A 22461-nucleotide genomic window follows, 5' to 3' on the forward strand; every position below is an offset into this window, starting at 1 on the left:
ATAGACAATTGGCAGTCTTTCTGGGGAAAACCTGGTCTCATTAGAAGAGACGGCATCCATCCCACTTTGGACGGAGCTGCGCTCTTATCTAGAAATATGGCGAAGTCTATAAATCCTAAAACTTGACAATCCAGAGTCGAGACCAGGAGGCAGAGCTGCAGTCTTACACACTTCTCTGCTCCTCCATTAGAACAGTCACCCACCCAACATCCCATAGAGACTGTGTCTGTCCCTCAACCATTCAGATCTTTTAGATCTATTAGGAGAGGAGTTCTGCATAAAAATCTAATCAGAGTTAATACCACCATTGGCCCTATGAAACAGGACAGGAGAGTGAAATGTGGACTTTTAAACATCAGATCTCTGCCATCCAAAGCTGTAAATGATCTGATATCTGACCATGAAATTGATTTATTGTGTCTGACTGAAACCTGGCTACGTCCTGAGGAATATGTTAGCCTTAATGAGGCCACTCCTCCCAGTCATATTAATACTCACATTCCTCGAGATTCTGAACGAGGAGGTGGAGTTGCAGCAATCTTTAACTCTTTAACTCCCTCCTGGCCCATAATCTGAATTCTTAACTGAGTTTTCAGAGTTTTTATCAGACTTAGTCCTTAGTGTGGACAAAGTGATTATAGTAGGTGACTTTAATATTCATGTGGACAATGATAATGATGGTCTCAGCACTGCCTTTGTCTCACTTTTGGACTCAATTGGCTTCTCCCAGAGTGTAAATGAACCCACTCACTGTTTTAACCACACCTGTTTTGGCTCATGGTGTTGAAATTGAACAGTTAACAGTCTTCCCACATAACTCTATTCTATCAGACCATTACCTGTTAACATTTCCTGTTACTGGACTATGCTCTATATGACAGGGAGGTCCTCACTAGATCCTTATCTGATAGTGCTGTTGCCAAATTTAAGGAGGTGATTCCTTCAGTATTTCAGCCAGTGTGTCCCTGTGCTGTGGATGACCCCCATGCTAATCTTAGCCCCTCCCAAATTGATTATCTGGTCGATAGTGCTGCAGGTTCACTGCGAATGACACTAGACTCTATCGCCCCTCTAAAAAAGAAGAGAATTAAAGAAAAGAGACAAGCTCCCTGGTATAACTCCCAGACACGCAAGCTTAAGCAACATTCACGGAAACTTGAAAGGATATGGCCACCAAATTGGAAGACTCACGCTTAATCTGGCAAAATAGTCTTAAAACCTATAGAAAGGCCCTCTGTAATGCCAGAGCAGCCTACTACTCCTCATTAATAGATGAAAATAAAAGCAACCCTAGATTTCTTTTTAGCACAATAGCTAGGCTGACAAAGAGCCAGAACTCCATTGATCCTTGTGTTCCCTTAGAGCTCAGCAGTAACGACTTCATGAGCTTCTTTAATGATAAAATTCTAACTGTTAGAGACAAAATTCAGCACCTCCTGCCCTTAACAGGGTCTGGTCCAACTTCAAACTTAGGAATCATGGAATCAGCTGTTACACCTGATGTGTACTTGGACTGTTTTTCTCCAATTGATCTTGCTGAATTGGCTTCAATAATCTCCTCATCCAGACCGTCAACATGTCTCCTAGACCCCATTCCTACTGGACTACTTAAGGAGGTCCTGCCCCTGATCAGCACGTCCTTACTGGATATGATCAATCAGTCTTTACTAACAGGCTATGTACCACAGTCCTTTAAAGTAGCAGTAATTAAACCTCTCCTGAAAAAGCCCACTCTTGATTCAGGTGTGTTAGCTAACTATAGACCTTTATCCAACCTTCCCTTTCTCTCCAAGATCCTGGAGAAAGTTGTAGCTAATCAGCTGTGTAATTTTTTAAATTCTAATAGTCTATTTGAGGATTTTCAGTCAGGTTTTAGAACGAACCATAGCACAGAGACAGCACTGGTGAAGGTTACAAACGACCTCCTTATGGCATCAGACAGAGGACTTCTCTCTGTACTGGTCTTGTTAGACCTGAGTGCTGCTTTCGACACCATTGACCATCACATCCTGTTACAGAGACTGGAACAGTTCATTGGTATAAAAGGAACCACATTAAGCTGCTTTAAGTCCTATTTATCAGAACGATTTCAGTTTGTACATGTTAACAATGAGTCCTCTGTCCACACTAAGGTTAGACATGGAGTTCCACAAGGTTCAGTGCTTGGACCAATACTCTTTATCTTATATATGCTTCCTCTGGGTAATATTATCAGGAAGCACTCCATTAATTTCCACTGTTATGTAGATGATACACAATTATATTTATCAATAAAGCCAGATGAACCCAATCAGTTGAGTAAACTTCAAGTCTCCTTAAGGACATAAAGTCCTGGATGAGCAGCAACTTTCTGCTGCTAAACTCAGACAAAACTGAAGTTATTCTGCTGGTATCATACCTTAGGGACACCTTTTCTACCAACATAACTGTTCTGGATGGCAGTCTTATGGGAGTCTTATTTGATCAAGATTTGTCCTTTATTCTTTATCTTTAATATTGCTAAAATCAGGCCAATCTTTTCTATAGATGATGCAGAAAAATTAGTCCACACATATTGTCATGTCTCATCATATGTGTTAGTTTGTCTGTTCACTTGTGTCTAGTCTTGTCTCCCACTTCCTGTTTTATGTTGAAACCCTAAACTCTCCGCCTTGGTGATTGTCTGCCCCGCCCTGATCGTTTCCACCTGTCCCCCATTACTTTGTGTATAAATAGTCTGCGTCTCCCTTTGTCTTGTGCCAGATTGTCTTGTCTTGTCTGAGCGTCAAAGGTTACTTGTGTTTTTCAAACCAAGCCATAGTTTGCCATGCCATGTAATTTATAAGTATCTTGTCCTTGTAAGTATTGTTTTGTATTAAAGAGTTTGTCACCAGATTAAATGTGTCTTGCTTCGTGCATTTGGGTCCACCCTGTCTCTGAGCCCCACTTCTACGTTGGTCTATTACTCCTTATTATCAGGCTGCCCCAATAAGTCGTTAAAGACTCTCCAGCTGGTCCAGAACGCTGCTGCTCGTGTTCTGACGAGAACTAAGAGAAGAGACCACATTTCTCCTGTACTGGCTTCTCTTCACTGGCTTCCAGTAAAATCTAGAATAGAGTTTAAAATCCTTCTCCTAACCTACAAGGCTCTTAAGGGTCAGGCTCCATCATATCTTGAAGAACTCATAGTACCGTACTACCCCACTAGAGCACTGCGCTCCCAGACTGCAGGTCTACTGGTGGTTCCTAAAGTCCTCTAAAGTAATGATGGAGCCAGAGCTTTCAGCTATCAGGCTCCTCTCCTGTGGAATCTCCTTCCAGTTTGGGTTCGGGGGGCAGACACCCTCTCTACATTTAAGAGTAGACTAAAAACCTTCCTTTTTGACAAAGCATATATTTAAGGGCTGGATCAGGCCTTAGACCAGCCCCTAGTTATGCTGCTATAGGCTTAGACTGCTGGGGGACTCCTATGGTGCACTGAGCTCCTCTATTCTCTATCCTCCTCTTCCTCTCCATCGTTATGTCTCATGTCAGTCAAATGTCTGCCTCTAACTTGCTATCTTCCCCGGAGCCTTTCTGTGCTTTCTCATCTCTCAGGTTCCTGTGGATCCTGTGGATCCTGGTCCTGGCCCTGCTGATGTGGTTCTCTAGTTCCTGTGGATCCTGGTCCCGGTCCCGCTGATGTGGTTCTCTGGTTCCTGTGGATCCTGGTCCTGGTTCTGCTGATGTGGTTCCCTGGTTCCTATGGATCCTGGTCCTGGTCCCGCTGATGTGGTTCTCCACCAGCCAATGGATGTGCGTCTGTCCAAGGCTACAGCCTGTCCGTCCTTGGGAGCTGGATCTCTCCTTCACTGTGGTGCTCCCAGAGGTTTCTCTTTTCCCACTGGGTTTTTTGAGTTTTTCCTTCCCGAAGAAGGAGGGTCATAAAGGGCAGGTGATGCCTCGGACTGATCCATCGGACCGATCCATTGGCCTCATCGACTGCTGGACTCTTTATTAGATTGTTTGTTCGCTTACACTTGTTTATTTCAGTGAACTTTGTAAAGCACTATGAGACACTCTGTTGTGATATTGGGCTATACAAATAAAATTGAATTGAATTGAATTGAAAGTTTATTCTTATTCTTTTGGAGCTGTGTGTAACAAAAGCAATTTCCCCCTGGGGATTATTAAAGGAATTCTGATTCTGATTGATTCCGATAAGATGTTTTTACTTAGTGTTACTGCTGGTAAGATTTTATCAATACAGCTGTATATCCATTCATCATTAATTATAGAGGAGAGTGTTGTGAAAGCAACTGACAATTATTTTATTATCATTATTATTATTTTATTTCAGCTTCTAAGTAACATACAGAAATGGAAAAATACATTCATAAAGATGCTATCAGAGTCCTTTACTTACAGGCAGAGGTTAATGGACAGACTGTGGCATGCTGGTTGTGAAGTAGTGAGCAGTACCAACTGCCTAAGAGCATATACTGTAGATATTTCAGTTCTGACAAATCAGGAAGTCAATACCCACCCCAGTTCATTTCACTAAGCAATGAAAGTCAACCTGCTAACCTTAACTAATTACTCATGAGCTCACACATTCTGGTGATTTGTATGGAATACTGGCCCACTCCATGATGCTCCCACAGCTCAGGCGTTTCTATGGCAGCTCCGTGCACTGCCTACTGCAGTGTTTTTCAGTTTAGCTTTGAGGAACAAACTCTATGCAAAGTATTTGTTACTTTGGGGAAGAACATAAACCCTGCGTAGCCATGGCACACAAATTTTTATGAAGAAGGTATGCAAACACATGAATAAAATGCATTTCTAAGAATAGCTGAGAAAGTGTCACTTCTTGGAAATAAAAACGTCAGTCAGCTGTCAGAACACACTGTAAGCCACTGAGCCAGAAACACATTGTATTGAATTGCTGTCTAGTGTTAATTAAAATGAAAGCAGAGCCATTCTTGTATTTTGGTGGTGAAATTAGTCTTTTGTTGAAATAATTCACTTGCAAATGTGTGATTTCATAGCTACAGCAACGCTTAGTCCTCAAAGTTGATGAAGAAATAGTCTCTTGAGAAACATTACTTACATTTCTTGGCAGCAGAAGGGACTGTGTGGTATTTCACTTACACACACAACTAAAGGGACAGTATTTCATAGAGTATAGTGTTTCACATTAAATTAGGTTTGATTTGATGTCAGTGTGGGGATCCCATTCTGAGTACAATGACACTCAGACAGTTCACGAAGTAGGTTGACAGCAGCAGACTATCAGGGGTGTCACACCTTGTTACAGGGAGGCAGGCCTGAGTACAGTTAGGTCATACCTCATAGTCAGTCATAGCTGAGTCATAGCAGCATAATGTGTCATATCAGATCTACAATTTTGGAGTGAGTCACTCTTATGTGTTATATAAAATACGTTCCCCCTTCTCACCCCCCCTCTGGGATGGCGGTGTGCCTTCCTTAGGCTCAGGTCCTCTACCTCTACCAGAGGCCTGGGAGTTTGAGGGTTCTGAGCAGTATCTTGTGATTGTTCATAATCTTCTGGACAGAGACCTCAGATGTTGCACTGGAGCCGCTCTCCCAGTTTGTGGGTCACAGACCCCAGTGCTCCCATCACCACTGTTGCCTTTACTCCCCACATCTTTTACAGCTCCTCCTCAGTCCTTGATAATGTCCCACAGGATCGCCGCTTGGTCATTCTTAACCACTAGGCCAAACAAGGGCAAATGACCATATATATTACAATATATTACACACCAGACATGAGGAGAGAGGTCCTAATCCTGGCAGCATACTTTATGGAGCGGTTTCTAATACAGTCCATGTGTAAACTTTGGCTGGGATGAAAACAGTAAAGCTCTCAGTGTGATGACATTAGGTTCGAGATGACACTGGTCACATTTATGTATTGTTTATTGATCCTAAATCCATAAGTGCGCCTGTGCAATTACAAAAAAGGCTTCCGTTACGTGATGCCGTTGGGCCCAAAAAGACATCTGTCCTGTCCGTAGACTTACATTGTGAAAGAGACCTCTGTAAATCAACGGATACATTTATTAAGCTTTCCGAGCCCTGCGTTTCATATCAGATATATCCATTTAGTCTGATAACATTTGAATAGTCAGGAACTGCACAATGAAATAATTTGATCACCATTCAATGCCAGATGGACACACATTCACATTCCCCAGCTTTGCTTTTCCTCCCTGCCTCTGTGTGTAGCTGTGAGAACATTTGGACTGTACATTCAGTCGTTCCATTCCTTACATTTAGGAACTGAATCATTTCATAACTGTTGTGTGTAGGCTACACTTATTCAGTAAAATATATACTTCCAAATGATAGAATCTTTCCGTTCTAACAGTGGTGTTGTTAAGCATATAAATACATTTGACTGACAGCTGTGTAGAACAGATTTGTTGTGATGGATCGAAGCGGATGTAAGTATTTCTGGGACTTCCTGTCCCTTTTCTGAAGGCTGCCGGAGTGACCTGACTGCAGCTGTTCGTCTCTGCCCCCTGCTGCTGCCCCCTGGGCTCCATCACTGCAACAGGCCGAGTGCAGTTCACCTCCAACGAGCCTATTGCGTCAATCAGCTCCAGTTACACTGTCAAAGTCCACCTGCAGTCAGTGAAGTCACTCCCTCTAAAACCAAGCACTGATCTCCAGGGTCCGTCCGTCAGCTCCTCAGGACTCTGAACGGCAGTCCATGTCCCGGTATGATGACATCAGCAGTGCTCAGTGCCTTCTGGCGGTTGGCCTCCTGCACTGCAGTGTTCATGCTCAGGTCCCGCCAGCTGTCCTCATCTGAGCAGCACTCAAATAAGTCCCCGGCAACAAGCACCGTGCCTGCTGAGGTTCCCTTTACCTGGACGCTGACATCCTGCCCTGTGTGGCCTGGACTGGGAACTACAGATACCTGAAGGAGAGAGGACACTGTAAAAACAGAGGCTGAAAGAAGGCCAGCAGTACACAAGGCTACTGCGCCTCATCACATTCTGGATTCTCCTTTAAGCTCCTCTCCTCTGGACAGTCTTTGCAGCCATTTTTACATCTAATCGTAGTTCTGAGATTAAAAGCCCATGTTAGTTTTATGCATTCTCATCCTGTGTGTCGAGATAATATCTGGTTTGAACTGGCACTAAATTGATTGATTGACAGACGGACAGACGGACAGAGTCACGTTAGACGGTGTAAGGTTCAATCAGAGTATGGTGCAGCAGTTCAGGGAAACCTAAACCTTTTCCTCAGGTCTTTTTAGCCATGGAAAGGTGAAAAATACAAAATGCCAGGAGGTCACCAGGAGCAGATTTCTCCAGAAAGTCACATGAGTGGGTTTCCCACCAGCAGGCTGGATGAACTGAGCAGCTGATGAACATGGAGAGACTTACATACTCATCGATAGGGTAGGCATGTCCCTCTGCCAGCTTGTTGGGACGGTAGGTGTCCCCCTCACTGATGTCATACCCCACGATGATCACTGCTGTGGGGAAAAGGCTCAGATTCCCTATGTGGTCTGAGTGTCCGTGAGTCCCCACGACCACGTTGATGTCCCCCGGGTCCAGACCCCTCTGTTTCAGGGCCATCAGGAGGAAGTCCCGGTCCCACGGTCCCCCGGTGTCCACCAGAACAGTTCTGGGTCCCGTTATGAGGGTGATGGTCCCGTCGGCTGTGAACGTCCCGTCGGTCTGAGGGAGACAGTATCCGACTTTAAGGACCGATACCGAGTACGGGTCCCCGGGGAAGTCCACCTGGGACTGCGACAGAGAAGCTGTCAGAAAGTGGCCACAGACCACATGGTTGTCTGTCCCCATCTTGTCAGGAGCTTATGAAGAGAGCTGGAGACTGGCAGCTGTCCGGTGCGAGCCAGCGTCACAGCTAAACACTGCCCCCTGCAGCACCGGAGGGTGTATTACCCTTCTTCTTCTTCTTCTTCTTCTGTTTACCCACTGTAATACTGTCTGTATCAGCCTATATGACCTAAAACCAACGGCCTTGTATGATCATACTACTTGCTTGAAACAAATGGGGCATAATTTTTCCTGCACCTCCCCTAATAAACTGTGCAATGTCCTCAGAAATGCACAGCCATCACCAGGACATTGAGATGAAGCCAGGTGTTGTAAAGATGTGGGCTCACAGTCTCTGATTTCTTGACTTCACTTGGCCAGCCTGAGTCCCATGTCATCCACTCCACTTTCCAGCTAGTGGACATTAGCCAAGAGCAGCCGTTTCTGTATTTCTGCTGCTTTATATTATATAAGTCCACTGCTCCTAATCCAGTAATTCACATCAATACATAACAGCTTGAAACAAAAAGGCAGCAAAGTTTGAAGGAGATATGGCCTCTTCACCTGGAATGTTTTTTTCTGTACAGTTTGTGTCAGTAGTTGAACTAAAGATCGTTGCGGTGTCGATACGTTTGCTTTTAGCTAGAGTCTGTATAAAAGACATGAACGTGGCTTCTGGGTCTGAAAAGTGAAGCCAAAGTGGAAGAGCCTTAAACCTGCATTCCTTCATATGGCCAGAAGGGGGCGACTCCACTGGCTCCACAAAGAAGTCCTATTGTGTGGAAGTCTATGAGAAAATGATCCTACTTCCCATTTTATTAACTCTGAATGAGTTTGTGGTTTCAGTCGCTAGTTTCAAGCGTTCTTCAATGTAGGATGATGTTGATTTGACCTAAAATAGGATATATGTGTGTGCGTCCATGTGAGGGCAACACGGTAGGAAGAGTGTGGTTAATATAACCATCCCCACAGGCCCAATACCTCCCAGACACCATGGTTGGTTGGTGGGACAGGATCCCCGCAGGAGGGGAATAAGTGGAGGATGAGTCACACACTGAATGGTGTTGTTGTCAGTGGTGCTGTTGGTCCACATGATTCCGTTGATCCACAAGATAGAGCAGTGTGAGAAGTTGCCTGGGTTAGGCCTATTAAAATAGAAACACTCAAAAGTGCCGTTCATAAGGCCGACTGGTCTGCGGAGGGTGTTGGTTGTGTTTCCCTGCAATGGACATTTAGCGAAAGAGGAGTATAATCCCATGCACTGCCTGGAGTGTAGTTTGATATTGTGTCGGTGGGTTGAGATATTTCAGCACATGCATGCACTGGATAAGGTGCCAGCAGAACAGGAGGATGACGAGTGTTCCTATTGATAACGCTCCCCTTTGTAGCTGGACTTTCACCTCTGTGTTGGTAGAACTGCCTACTCGCCAGCATGTGGAGCTGTTTCCTGTGGGAACGTTCTTCCTCGTGTACAGTGGCTGATATGAATCCAAGATGCCCTGTCAGCTATCTTTATTGCAGTTGGCGTGGTAAGCTGGTGTGGTGCCTCTCAACATGGAGATGACCTGGTTTTCTTCTTTATGACTTTGATGAATACTCAGTGTCCTGGTTTCACTGGCTCTAGGGCTTTCTTGGAAGCATTTTCTGTACATGATCAGCTAATGCCTCATCATGTTCCTCTTCCAAACAATATGTGCCCTTTATCTGTTGGTGTAAGGTGTTGCTCGTTGTTACCAATGTCAAACAATACATCCATGCCTTCCCTGTCTCTGCCATTGCTTTCTTTAACTTTGATTTTATTGTGCCATTTACTCGTTCTACTTATCCTGCTGATTGTGGATGATAGGCACAATGGTTTTTCAACGTCATCTGTAGGGCATCTGCCATATGTTTAATTCAATTTACAAAATGTGGACCATTATCACTATAAATTAACTCTGGAATACCAAATCGTGGTATTATGTCTCTGACCAACACTTTCAACACTGTCAATGTGTCTGGTTTCGCCAGATTTCAACTCATTTAGACACCAGGTCTAAAGTCCATAGCTATGTTTTGAAAAAGGTACCGTGGCCGTAGGAAACGGCCAGGTTTCTGTCTTTCACTGCCTTGAGGATTAGATCTAGCACACACTGTACAGGTCTGACTAAATCTTTTAGCATAAGTATGGAAGCCAAACGTAGTGTATGTTTGGTCTACTGTACACAGTCTCCCCCCTGTTGAGACATGAGTAGGACCATGACTCAACAGGTTTGTTATTTTGTCACAGCTATTATCAGAAGATTTTTTGCAGCCATGTTTTTCCCAATAAGAGTTTTCAGTCTGAGGGGCACTGGTTTGCATGTCTGCAGTGGCGTGGTATTGGTCAGTGTGCACAGTGCGTTCAGCAGCCTCATCGGCTCTTCTGTTTCCTTTTGGAGCGATCTTAATAGGTTCTACACCTTTCATAAGAGTTCCAAAATAGATCAGGTAGTCTGATTTTCCTTCCTTGTCATATGTACAGCCTTTTTCGTTTGTGTCGTCCAATTAAGCCTCTTACACCACACCCCTAAAGATGGGTTATACAAGACTGTAGGATCTGAAGGTGTAGGTGCCATGGTGTTGGTGCTTCCTCACACCTTGCAACAAATGATATACCCAATACCTCAGCCAGATTCCTGTATGTAGACTTCTCATCAGCATTTAACACCATACAGCCACTCATCTTAGCTGAGAGGCTTACTACACTACGCTCTCCTCTTCTCTTCATCCTCTACACGGACAACTGCAGATCTGCCCAGCCATATTGTCACATGGTGAAATTTGCTGATGACACAGTACTCCTGTCTGCTCTCCGGTCACACACAATTCAAACAAATCACAAATCACACACATCACAGCTCAGCTCTGCAGAAGAATGGTGTGGAAACTCGTGCCTCGAGCTCAACATAAATAAAACCAAGGAGATGATAGTGACCTTTTCCCCTAAACAGAGACAGTTAGCTGAGGCAGTCACCACCATCATACAGGGGGAGTATAAATACCTGGGGACAATCTTTGACAACTTGCTGAGGTTTTCCTCTAACACAGAGGAAATCCTAATGAAGTGCTATCAGAGACACTACTTACTCAGGAGGTTGAAATCATTCAGGACTAACAAGGACCTTCTTACCACATTCTATTATGCTTTCATTGAAAATGTACTAACCTTTTCTTTCACTTGCTGGTTTCATTCTATCACTCTGCAGAACAGAAATCTTCTGCTGAACATGGTCAGAGTTTTTACAGGACCCCTCCCATATTCTGTTTCCTGAGTTTGAGTGACTCCCCTCAGGACGCAGACTCAGCTGTCCAGGCTGGAAGACAACCTTCCTCCCCAGGGCGGTCCAGCTCCTAAACGCTGAACACTGACCGGTCATAAGCTCTGATGCTGCTACACGAACGTGTAATTTTAATAGTGCACGATTTTATAATGTATTCATGTGTATTATAATATAATGTATTCATGTGTTTTATCTGTGAATGTTGTCTGCTGTACTGTGAGGGTTGTTTTGTGTCTATTGTTGGATGTGTGTTTCTAGGTACTTTCATGCCCTTTTAAATTGCCCCTTGGGGACAAATAAAGTGATCTGAATCTGAATCTGAATACCACCTAAGGGTGGGTGGTTTGCCCAATGAAACATGTGGAGTAAGCTGGGTCTATACAATTCTTTGTCTGCCCTCTGGAGAGAAACTGAGGCTCCAGTTACCCCTCTACTGCCCCAGTAAATGTTCTTCAACACAGTACGTGTATTAGCTTTTTAAAGAAGTCTTTAGATTTCTGCTAGGAGAATACCAGAAGTACATGGTACAGTGCATATCCTGAGGAGTTTGCACATCACTTCCTGGTTTTGTACACCTAGCAGCTACTTCATGTAAGCCATTTGTTACTGAAGAAGGACTCGTATTGGTCAGGTCAAGGCTATACCGGTAGTTTGGGCAGCCCATGCTCCCCCATGCACGGTTTCAGGGTCCAAACCTGGAGTGGACATACAGAGATCTGGGGATCCAGCTTGAAAGACCAACTAATAATGTCAGAGTTATAGTAAAAGTCTGTCTCTTGAGGCGATCTCAAGTCAGTAAAGTCTTTCATCAGAAATCACACAGTCACAGAGTGGCTGAGTGAGGAGCTCAGTCTTCCAAATAGAGGCTACAGTATTTATATTTTCAGGCAGCTGCTGAAACATTCTGTTCCAGCACACCTACACATGAATCACAAGATTAAAAGTTCTACTTCTCAACTGCATTGTCACACAAACCACCACCCACCATGATTCTAAGAAAAACAAGTTATGAGTTTTGTCCTTGAGAGAGAGTTCATTTATACAAGATATGAATTGTAATAGAAGTATAAACACAGAGGAGATAAAAAGTAGTCATATAAAGATGTTCCCACAATACCCTTTTACATTCTCTGTTTGCGTTGTTCCAGCATCCTGTTAAAACCTACCTTGGCTAGCTTCGCTGCCAGATGGTGGAAACCCTTTGTGTTGCAGCATGTTTCATCTAGTTTGTCCTGAACTGACTTTTCTGAGTCTCAAACTCAGGAACAATGCCATTTCTGTCTGTGACCAATTTGCTCTTTCTAAGTATTTTCTTCTTTCTTCACATATTGAAGCTGGTTGATTTATTGTTGCTAGTTGTCAGCTGAACGTTGCTGTTTTCAGTTTGAAGCATTGATTCGATTGCTATGTGTACATTATGACATAACGATCACCAAAAACTTGAGTGGTGTGATTGCACAACAAAAACTTGACACAAATCCCATTGTTTGCTTCAGCCCTTTTCCACACGGTCAGTTCTCAGTCCTGTGATCAGTCAGATGTCAGGGGCTCACCCCACAAACTCAGGGCCAACGCTGCTCTGGAGAAGGGCCACCAAGACCGAGGCTAAAGTTAGCGTTAGACCAGTGCCAGGATTGCTCCAGTGTAAAGTGTGATACCACTGACACAGATTTGATTGACTTTTGCCCATTAAATATAAGGAGTGGAGTGAAAACCTACATGTACAAACCTTAATCATGTTATGATTGTCTTTTCTCTGTAATATTCTCCTTTCAACATGAACTTACACCTGTAAATAATGATAATAATAATGCCTGTATCCCTTCCTTCTGCCAGGTCTTATGGCCGTTCCAGATAATGATTTGGTCTCTCCCTTACTATGAGTCAGGCCACTTTTATCACTGCTTTGTCTTATTGTTCGCAATATGACAAAATTGAAAATTCACGTCATACTTTTAAGATAACAAAGGGTGGGTATACAAGAGAAGTTGGGTCACAGGCAAAGGAGGCTCTCAGGCTCTCAAAATATATTAGTTGGGTCATCTCCAGCATTTCTGTGGGCCTATAGAAATTTAATTTGTTTTTCCTGTGGTGTGATGTTGTTCCACATGGATGTTTTAATTTGATTTATTTTGTTGCCTAAAGGTATTCTTTAACAGTTTCATCATATGTCAGATACTTCTCCCATTTCAAAATGTAATGTAGTAACATGTCTGTGAAGATTCTCAGTCATCCAGGTCAGTTAAAGTCCAGTTGACTCTTGCTTACTTAAATGTCATTAAAGTAATATGCTTACTGGAGTGCAATGTTCTAGTATTGGGGCGGCTGTGGCTCAGACCTCATCAGAAGGTCGGGGGTTCGATCCCCAGCTCCTATGAGTCAAAATGTCGAAGTGTCCTTGGGCAAGACACTGAACCCCAACTTGCTCCTGAAGCCTGGCTTCAGTGTGTGAATGAGTATGAAAGAATAGTCTCCTCCAAATTAGATCCCATTAGATGAATGATGTGTGAATGGGTGAATGAGGATGTCATGTAAAACGCTTTGAGTAGTTGAAATAACTAGAAAGGCGCTATACAAATACAGACCATTTACCATTTAGTACTAGCACTCTAGTACCTAAACAAAGAGCATCAACTCAGCATAAGCAGAGTTTCATTCCAGCCTAACATAGGGCTCTATGATGACTCTGGAAAATGTATTTGTTGAGTTGAAAATGACCAACATGGCTGATGGTACCAATTTTGGATTTGGGATTTTTTTTAACCTTTTTATCTTTTTTAACCTTTGCAGATGAGAAGTGAACCTTTGGTTTCTTCGGTCACAGAAGTGCCGGAGATAACCCAACCAATATACTTTGAGAGTCTTGATATGGTGTGAATTTCTATCATGAGATCTTCAGTGCAAATGTAAGCTCCCTATTCAAATTTGGGTTTGGGATTGTAACCACATCTCTCTCAGGAACATTACTCAAGTCAACAAATGGACCATAGCTGCTTACGCTGAGAAACTTGGCAGGACCAGGCAGGACTTTGTGTTGCTGCCATGAAAAAGGTGGGGGAGCTCTAGTTTTGTTGACCTGAGGTTGTAGGGTCATATGTCACTCATTGACCAATGGTGGCTGCAAGGGGTAGGGGTCCAGGGGTAATTTAGCACATATGTGTGAAACTAAAGGACTCTGGGAAACTGAGTTCAGAGAGGGAGCCCTTTTGTTCAAAAGACAAAGAAACATGTAGTCCTCACCATTTCTGGAGGGTCCAACAACACTGTCATTCATTCATTGATCTGATGCAATGTTATAAGTCAATGAAGATAAGCACTTTTTACATAGTGAATAAATAGTGAGTACTGCATAGTGAATAAAATGGAAAAAGTCAACATCTGACTTTTTGAGGATCTTTGTCAGGATGGTATAATTACTTGTTAGGAGGAAGAAGTTCTAAGGTTACAGTTTTATGATAATGTTTTGGTCTGGTAGACAGTGTTGTCGGGAAACTTTTATGAGGGCCAATTTGAAAAGCAATAATGCTCTTTTGTACTCCAAACTGTGGTATCCGCATAAGACTGCAAACTAATTGATATGTGTATAACCTATGACCATATCAACCTAGCAAAGGATCACTTTGCTGCCTTCAGGGTCAACTTAATTAGCATTTCTGTGAATTTTGGACTTATTATTTGAGAGGTGATTAATATTTTGCAATCCAGAACAACTACTGTGCTAACTAACTGCAACTAACCCTTGGACTTGGCAGTTTATTATATGATAGAATAATACCTATATATAGAGCTGGAGCCAGGATTTCAGGTCATGAGTCCGAATTCCCTAAGAACTTCTTTTGTCAGTAGTCACCAACAATTTTTCCTTCTAACTATTCTTCTAAATCTATTCTTCATAACTGAGGGTCTTAATGTCTTTCCCACTCATCCAGAGACATAGTTTTGGTAGAGAAAATCTCACTGTGATGTTTGAATTTTATTTTATAGTCTTAGCCTTAAAGCAGCAAATTTAAAGATATTTGCTCTAAAAAAGATCAACCTTCAAAATTAGCATTCAAACAGGAGTTGTTTGTGTGTCATTGTTGGTTTTTCTTTTCCTGCTCAGGTTGCTTGAACCTCCACATCACCAGAATTAAGAATTAAGTTCTCTGTTTTCACATATTTATATTGTAGGACAAAGTTTGGACCATTTTTAAGTCACTCAGCCACTGCACAATTATTTTAGTTGCAGCTCACCATCGACATTTAGTTGTTAAAGTGAGTCGTTAGAGTCATTCATGTAATAAAGTTGTTTCCTGGTGAGGCCAGAGTCTCAAGTTCAGAAACGCATGAGGTGATCAGACCTGTCGCTGCTTCACTGGTAAACAAAGGACACATCTCAGACAGGAGGTAAGTTATTTTATCTCACTGGATTTATAGTTTACAGAAAGCTCTTGATTCATAAATGACTCATTGGAATTTGTTCATTTTTCTGCTGGAAAGTAGAAAATGTTCCTATGGCAATTGATTCAATTAAATTCAATTCAATTTATTTGTATAGCCCAATATCACAACAGAGTTGTCTCACAGTGCTTTACAAAGTTCACTGAAATAAACAAGAAGTGTAAGCGAACAAACAATTTAATAGAGAGTCCAGCAGTCAATGAGGCCAATGGATCAGTCCGGTGGATCAGTCCGAGGCATCACCTGCCCTTTATGACCCTCCTTCTTCGGGAAGGAAAAACTCAAAAAACCCAGTGGGAAAAGAGAAACCTCTGGGAGCACCACAGTGAAGGAGAGATCCAGCTCCCAAGGACGGACAGGCTGTAGCCTTGGACAGACGCACATCCATTGGCTGATGGAGAACCACATCAGCGGGACCAGGACCAGGATCCATAGGAACCAGAGAACCACATCAGCAGAACCAGGACCAGGATCCACAGGAACCAGAGAACCACATTAGCGGGACCGGGACCAGGACCCACAGGAACCAGAGAACCTGTGTACCATCTGCATTTGTGGATCATGTGACACACATGCATTCACTGATGTAGTTTTGAGACAATCTCTTTTTCTCTTTTGGCTTTTCACGTTGTTTCAGATGTGCGATTCACACACTCATATCTAATGCACCATTGAGGTGCCTGAAAAAAGAAGTCAGTCTGGGACCTGTAAGAAGGTGTTTATTAGCCAGGAGCGCTCCTCTATACCACACGCCTGCCGTTTACCTGACGTACCTGAAGTCCTTCATCAGAGGTGTAGGGGAAGAGGTTTTAAATGCTGTTCAACAAGCAATTGTTCAATCAGCACTCCTGTATACTGGCACATCAACAATCACTCTCTCCTGGATGTGGTATTAGATTTTATGATGTGCAGAATCATCTAATGTGGAAGGAGGCTAGCATAGCCAGACCTATCTTTACACTTCATTTATGGAAAAACTACTCACTTTGCCCATGATGCAGCAGTGGTGCCCTTGTAAAATATTGTCAGGCAGCCCCTGGCATTACATTTACCTGCAAAAGAAAACAATGTGATGATAAAAAAGCCAAACATAACTTGATTGTCGTAGTGAAGCCTTCCTAAACTTTAGCTGTGGAAGAACTCACTGGACTCAATAAAACCACAGACAATCTCACAGCTATGTTTAGCTCTTGCACAACAATATTAAACCGATATGACAGATGCTCGGGTCAAGTGATGCTGATGACATTTGAGTGTTGAGTTATCAAGTTATGTTTGATGTTCCTTAAAAAGTGATTCTTAAAAAGTCTTTTATCAGCAAAGGTTGTTGTTTGACGTTACTACGGGGACTTTGAAACACACAGGTAGAGAAAGGAAGGAGAATGCCGACTGAAATAGTCGACCAGCGGTGGGCTTTGACTCTGTGAATGCTTCTCAGTATCCTTGTTCACTGGGAAGATGAAGCTCCACAATAAACACTGTCATGTGTGATTATGTGTATGCTGCCATCTGTGTAATGTTGTTACATGTCCTTTTGGGTTGCGTATCTCTCAGCTGACTTTGGATGGAGGATGGCAGCGAATACATCAAATCCTTCAAGGACCCTGACTGAAGCCACACTCACCAAGAAGCAGGTAGTCTTGTTGTATGATGAGGACTGTACTTTATGTCCCCATGAACTATGCAGTCATGTACAGCACTCCTATGACCTACAGTGGCACAGTTAGTTAAGGAGAATATGTCACTGACATATTTGATTACAGCCTGTGTAGATCTACTGTACCTACAGGTACAGGATAGATACTGCTCAAGGGTAAAGGGAATAAGGGAGTTCCAAATTCTAGGTTCACCTTTCCTGGCAGGCTTAGCCTGATATTTTGTTTCTCAGCAAAGAAAATTCTCTGCCTTGTTATTAATAAGAAATTAATAACTTTTTAAGTAATAATTACACACAAACCCTCCACTTACCCCCTGATTCCCTAGAGCATTCTCCCTCTATGCTTACATATTTATACATGACAATAAACTGTAATTTGCAGGCTGTAATCTGAAGGGTTATCAATGTGGAGTATTAATTATAAGCTTCTCAAAGTTGGTGTTTTTTGCTCAGCTATCATTTCAGATTCATTGTCTTTGTAAAGTTGATGATTTTATGGTGTCCACCCTCTGTGTATCTTGTATATACATAGGCCAAAGCCATAGCGAAAACCACTGTTTCCAGCTCAGCACCATGGAATAAACCGTCCCTTAGTGAAATCAAGGTGAGCTAACATCACATAGCATGAGGATGGCACTAGGATTGATAAATGTCCAACAGGATTTCAGTTTTCACTCAGAAAGTGTCTTTTCATTCTGCTTCTACATATCAAGGTCAAGGATGTACAAGGATTATCAAACAGTTGTGTGCTTCCGAGCAGTTCCTCAGCAAAAAAGGTAAACGAGTGGTTACAATGTGTAAATGTGTAAGAATGTGAGTGAAGCCAGAGGATCACATTTCTTTCTTTGTTGTCTGTCTTTTCAGCCTGATCTGAAGGAAATGCAGACATTTACAGAGTGCCTCCAACTTCTTCATAAACTAGCAGAGGAGGTGAACAACATCAGCCAGGTACACAGTAGATCCCACTTACACACTTAAGAGCATTCAGTAGCACTGAAGCCTATTTTCTTGTGCTAGAATGCTCTTCCAAAGCATATTGATGTTGAGTTGTTGCCGTTTGTATCACATGATTCACAGATCTGTTCTTTGAGTGAAGCATGAAGTCAGTTACTGGTTCAGCAGAATTTAACTACAAATCCCACTTTCTTGGCATACACTACAAAACTACAATCTCAGAGGAAGCACTGCCTGTTCAACTGAATCTGTGAGACAGGCAGGCTATCAAAAAGAAGATTGATGAACTGAGAGAGTGTAAAATCAGCCAATGGAACCCCAAAGAGCAACACAGTAGTGTTAGTTTATTATTGATAACTAATAAATAAATAATTGCGTTTTACTAGATTGAAAAAAAACATGGAAAGTAGAACCACTTGAGTGACACATTTTTTAATGCATGAATTAACACAAGATAATAAAAAAATCTTCTTTTTTTATATATTTCCTGAGCTCTTAAAGGGGCACTGTGGACTAAAGCATGACATTCAGTGTTTCTCACCAAACCTCAATGACAATTTAAACTGGACGATTCCTGAAACCTGATTTGTTTGAGACAAACACAACAGGGACCAAGTCACAAAACTGCTCCATAGTGATACTAGAGGTGAAAAACTTCACAGGGGCTCTTTAATGGGAATCATTTGTTCACATCACTAATGGCTCTATTATTGCAGGTTATGGCTTACAATATATTACGTTTTTTATTATTATCAACAATTTATCTTACATGATCCACAACCTGGTACAAATTTACAAAAAAAAAACATTAAATTGATCTCAGGTGTTGTAACAAACGTTAATTACATGAGTTAATTGATTGAGATTAATTTATGATCAGGTAAGTAACACAATATCCTGTCATCACATATCTATTTATTGAAGATATGGATCAAATTCACATGCTCTACATTTACAGAGCAGAAAATAGCATGCTCATTAATGTGGACTTTTTTGAGAACACTAATTTCTAGAACTTATCCGGTAAAGCAGCAAAACTTTCAGAACTGAAACATTTAGATCATGAAAACCATATATCTCACATCCGTTTCAAATGTTCCATCTCTGCTATATTTAGGTGAAGTGTGGCAGTAAGAAGGAGAAACAGGAGGTGAGCAGCAATAAGGCAGGCAGTCTGGAGACCAGCAGAAGTCTGATCCTTCACTGGGCCAAGGAGCTGGAAATAAGCAAGGTTACTCTAAGTCACTCTACTTGTAAATGATAATAAGCAATTTTCCAATACAGACAGTGTCCTTAACTAACAGCCAGTCCTCCATGATAGAGACACATGACCTTGTTGACGACAGGTCTATGACACAATTACAATGCGTCATACAAACAGATGCCCTGGATAAACATATAACAGTATTTAGGCCACATTCAGACAGACAATTGCACTGTCTCACAAATGCTGCATTCTCCTTCATGTGAATGAGGTCATATGGGGGCTAAAGCTAAACTGTGAGGAATGAATACTGTGGCCTCTTTCTCCTTGTGCTATCAGTCATTGTTGGCATTGTAACTCTCTGGCTCTCCATTAATTCTATTCCTATAGGTAAACAGGGAAACCAAGTCAAAAGATGAAAAGAGAAGTAGTAGTGATGATGGAGGAAAGACAGAGAAAACAGATCTGGAAAAACAGAATGAGAAGCTTCAACAGTGGGCAGTGGAGCTAAAGAATCTAAAAGAGGTACGTGTGTGAGTGTGATGTGGCTGCCCAGAGAGACAGTGCTGCATTAGGGCCGCTGTGGACCAGCGGGAAGATACGGAGCAGCAGCCATGAACTCTGTGAACCCCTTGTCTCACAATAATGAAACCGAATTGAAACACAGAATGAAAAGTAGAAATCAAATCCTCTCAGCAAAGTTCAGTCCTGAAAATACTGTTTCTGTGTGTGTGCGTGTGTGTGTGTCTTACCAGGCTAACGGCATGTGTGATGAGGAACTGAAGAGAATGCTGTATCCCAGTGGACCAAAGGAGTCTAGAATGGCTGCCATTCTTCCCCTGCTGGAGTTTGTGGCTTGGTCACTATTATCGGAGGATACTGAGGTGTGAGGCATCGATGGAGAAATAGACACAAATTCTATTTGTACTTCGAGTTTAACTTTGCCATGATTCCCACACAGATTCTGGGATGTTTGATAAATACAGAATCAAAGTGTGTTCCTAAAACAAACCTGTCTCTTGAATGACAAGCAGACGATGCTGTTTGATGAATATGCCCCTACAGGAGGATGTGTCGATGCTGTGGCTCCCAACCAAACAAAAGGCCTGGAGGACAGGAACTGGAATATCCAAATACATACCTAACTCAGGTAACTCAGCTGGTGCCTTTGCTTTGAAGAAGCTTTTTATCAACTTGGTTTGATAAGTAGCTGTAATAAATATTCAGCATCTATCTCTATCTGATGAGGAACCCTTTGAACAGACTGTTGAATGATTATTATTAACATGGCGTCACACCAGCTCTGCCAAGCTGCCTTTGGGCCAGGCAGACAATGAGAGTTCATGGCTTAATGAGATGGAACGGAATAAGAAGAACAGCAACTACAAAAATGATCAAATTCAAATATTGTGTTTCTACTCTTCGATGTCTGAACAAATATCTACTGTAACATGATTCACAGCATTAGAAGCAGACCAGGAGCGAAACACAGGATAAAGAAATGATTTGTACTTATATAATATGTTATTGTGTTTCAGTGTGGCAGTGGATTCGGAGTGCCTCAGGTAATCTTTTAATGTTCCACAGCCCAGCTAGTGTGCAATGCTCTTTACACTACATAATTGGGTGTGCAAGCTTGATGTATACATATTATGAATATCCCAGTGCTTGACTTCTCCTTTATGTGACAAATAAGTTGTGAAACAGAATGTAATAAAAGCCAGGAGCATGATACAGTGCCACTTGCACCAAGTGCTGTGTTGTACCGCTTTTGACAATATGCCAAATATAATTCAGAAAAGAGTTTAACAGAGTCCTTCACCCTGACGCTTTCAAGATAACTATTGGTTGTTCATTATTAAGTGTGAGTGTTTTATTGAACAGAGAATAACATGAAATTGATGCCAGCACCATCATAACTACTAACAATGTTCCTGTGGATGAGTATTCCCAGTGTCCGTCAGGCTGGATGTCAGCACCAGCAGCTCCTGGCTGGTCGTGTCCTCAGACCGCCTGCAGGTCCAGGAGGCACCAGCGTGCCCCACTGCTCTCTCAAACAGCCAACGTTTGGATGAGTGGCCCTGCGTGCTGGGCGACACCATCATCACCGCGGGGAGACACTACTGGGAGGTGGAGGTTTCCCCAAACAGTAGCTGGAGAATAGGTGTGATGTTAGTGTCTGCTCCCAGGAAACAAAAGATGTCACCCCGAAGAGGACACTGGACCCTCTGGAAGGGCACCAGTTTGTGGGCCTGTACTGACACGCCCACGAAGCTTCAGAAGTTAGCCATGCCCAAGCTGATCGGGGTGTATGTGGATGTTGGGGAAGGTCAGGTGTCTTTTTATGATGTTGATCAAAGGGCTCACATTTATACTTTCTGTGATACCTTCAAACACAGTCTAATCCCTGTGTTCGGCTACCTGGATGGAAACACAGTCCTTAGAATAATACCAGCAGATGTGTCAGTCACTGCTGATGACAAAAACATGTAGGAGTGGGTCTGTCTAGCCTGGATCAGATCAGATCAAATCAGATCAGATCAGATAAACCTTTATTCGTCCCACGAATTTGCAAATTTGCAGCAGCAAAGAACAAGAACAGCAGTGCAAAGATAAGTTAAACAACAGGTGCCTGTAGAAGTAGAATATCGTATAAATAGAATAAAAAAGCTATGCAGTACACACAGATATAACAAAGAGATTGCACTGTAGTAGAATGGATGAAGTGATGAATTATCACACCAGTCAGAAAAACAGTACTGCACAGACTTGAATGAGGAGAAGATATTGTACATGAGTCCAGTTGAATGAACAGTTGTGATTGTACAGTCTAACAGCAGCAGGCAGGAAGGATCTGTGGTACCTTTCCTTCACACACCGTGGCTGAAGCTGAAGGAGCTGCCCAGAGAGATACAGAGAGGCACTCTGTTCAGTTCACTTCCATCTGCTGTCACTGTTGATGAAGATTCAATCAAAGCATCCTTCTTGAACAAAAAGGTGAAGAACTTGTAGTGTATAAACACTGTCCAGCTGTACAGTGGCTACAGAGGTAGAATTGTAGAAATTGAGTGTTTGTGTACATTTCGACTTTGTGTACATTCTTTGTGGGAAAAGTGTCCTTTATCATAC

At 42.5% G+C, this 22461-nt stretch overlaps 2 protein-coding genes across 2 annotated transcripts; one reads left to right on the top strand and one right to left on the bottom strand.

Moving 5' to 3' along the window:
* Positions 1–5910: 5910 nt before the first annotated feature.
* Positions 5911–7834, bottom strand: mblac1 (metallo-beta-lactamase domain containing 1). The gene is made up of 2 exons (XM_070854878.1): positions 7377–7834; positions 5911–6904 (listed from the first exon to the last, which is right to left on the bottom strand). Exons 1-2 carry the CDS (start codon positions 7797–7799, stop codon positions 6665–6667), a joined length of 663 nt encoding a protein of 220 aa, XP_070710979.1. The 5' UTR covers positions 7800–7834; the 3' UTR covers positions 5911–6664.
* A 7532-nt stretch (positions 7835–15366) lies between these two features.
* Positions 15367–21857, top strand: LOC139222608 (E3 ubiquitin-protein ligase TRIM21-like). Its single transcript, XM_070854429.1, has 11 exons — positions 15367–15463; positions 17072–17151; positions 17707–17778; positions 17894–17950; positions 18039–18122; positions 19246–19359; positions 19723–19857; positions 20088–20216; positions 20398–20482; positions 20871–20897; positions 21287–21857. Exons 2-11 carry the CDS (start codon positions 17089–17091, stop codon positions 21823–21825), a joined length of 1305 nt encoding a protein of 434 aa, XP_070710530.1. The 5' UTR covers positions 15367–15463; positions 17072–17088; the 3' UTR covers positions 21826–21857.
* The last annotated feature ends 604 nt before the right edge of the window (positions 21858–22461 follow it).

This window comes from Pempheris klunzingeri, chromosome 23, assembly GCF_042242105.1.
Source record: "Pempheris klunzingeri isolate RE-2024b chromosome 23, fPemKlu1.hap1, whole genome shotgun sequence".
NCBI classification, from domain to species: Eukaryota; Metazoa; Chordata; class Actinopteri; order Acropomatiformes; family Pempheridae; genus Pempheris; species Pempheris klunzingeri.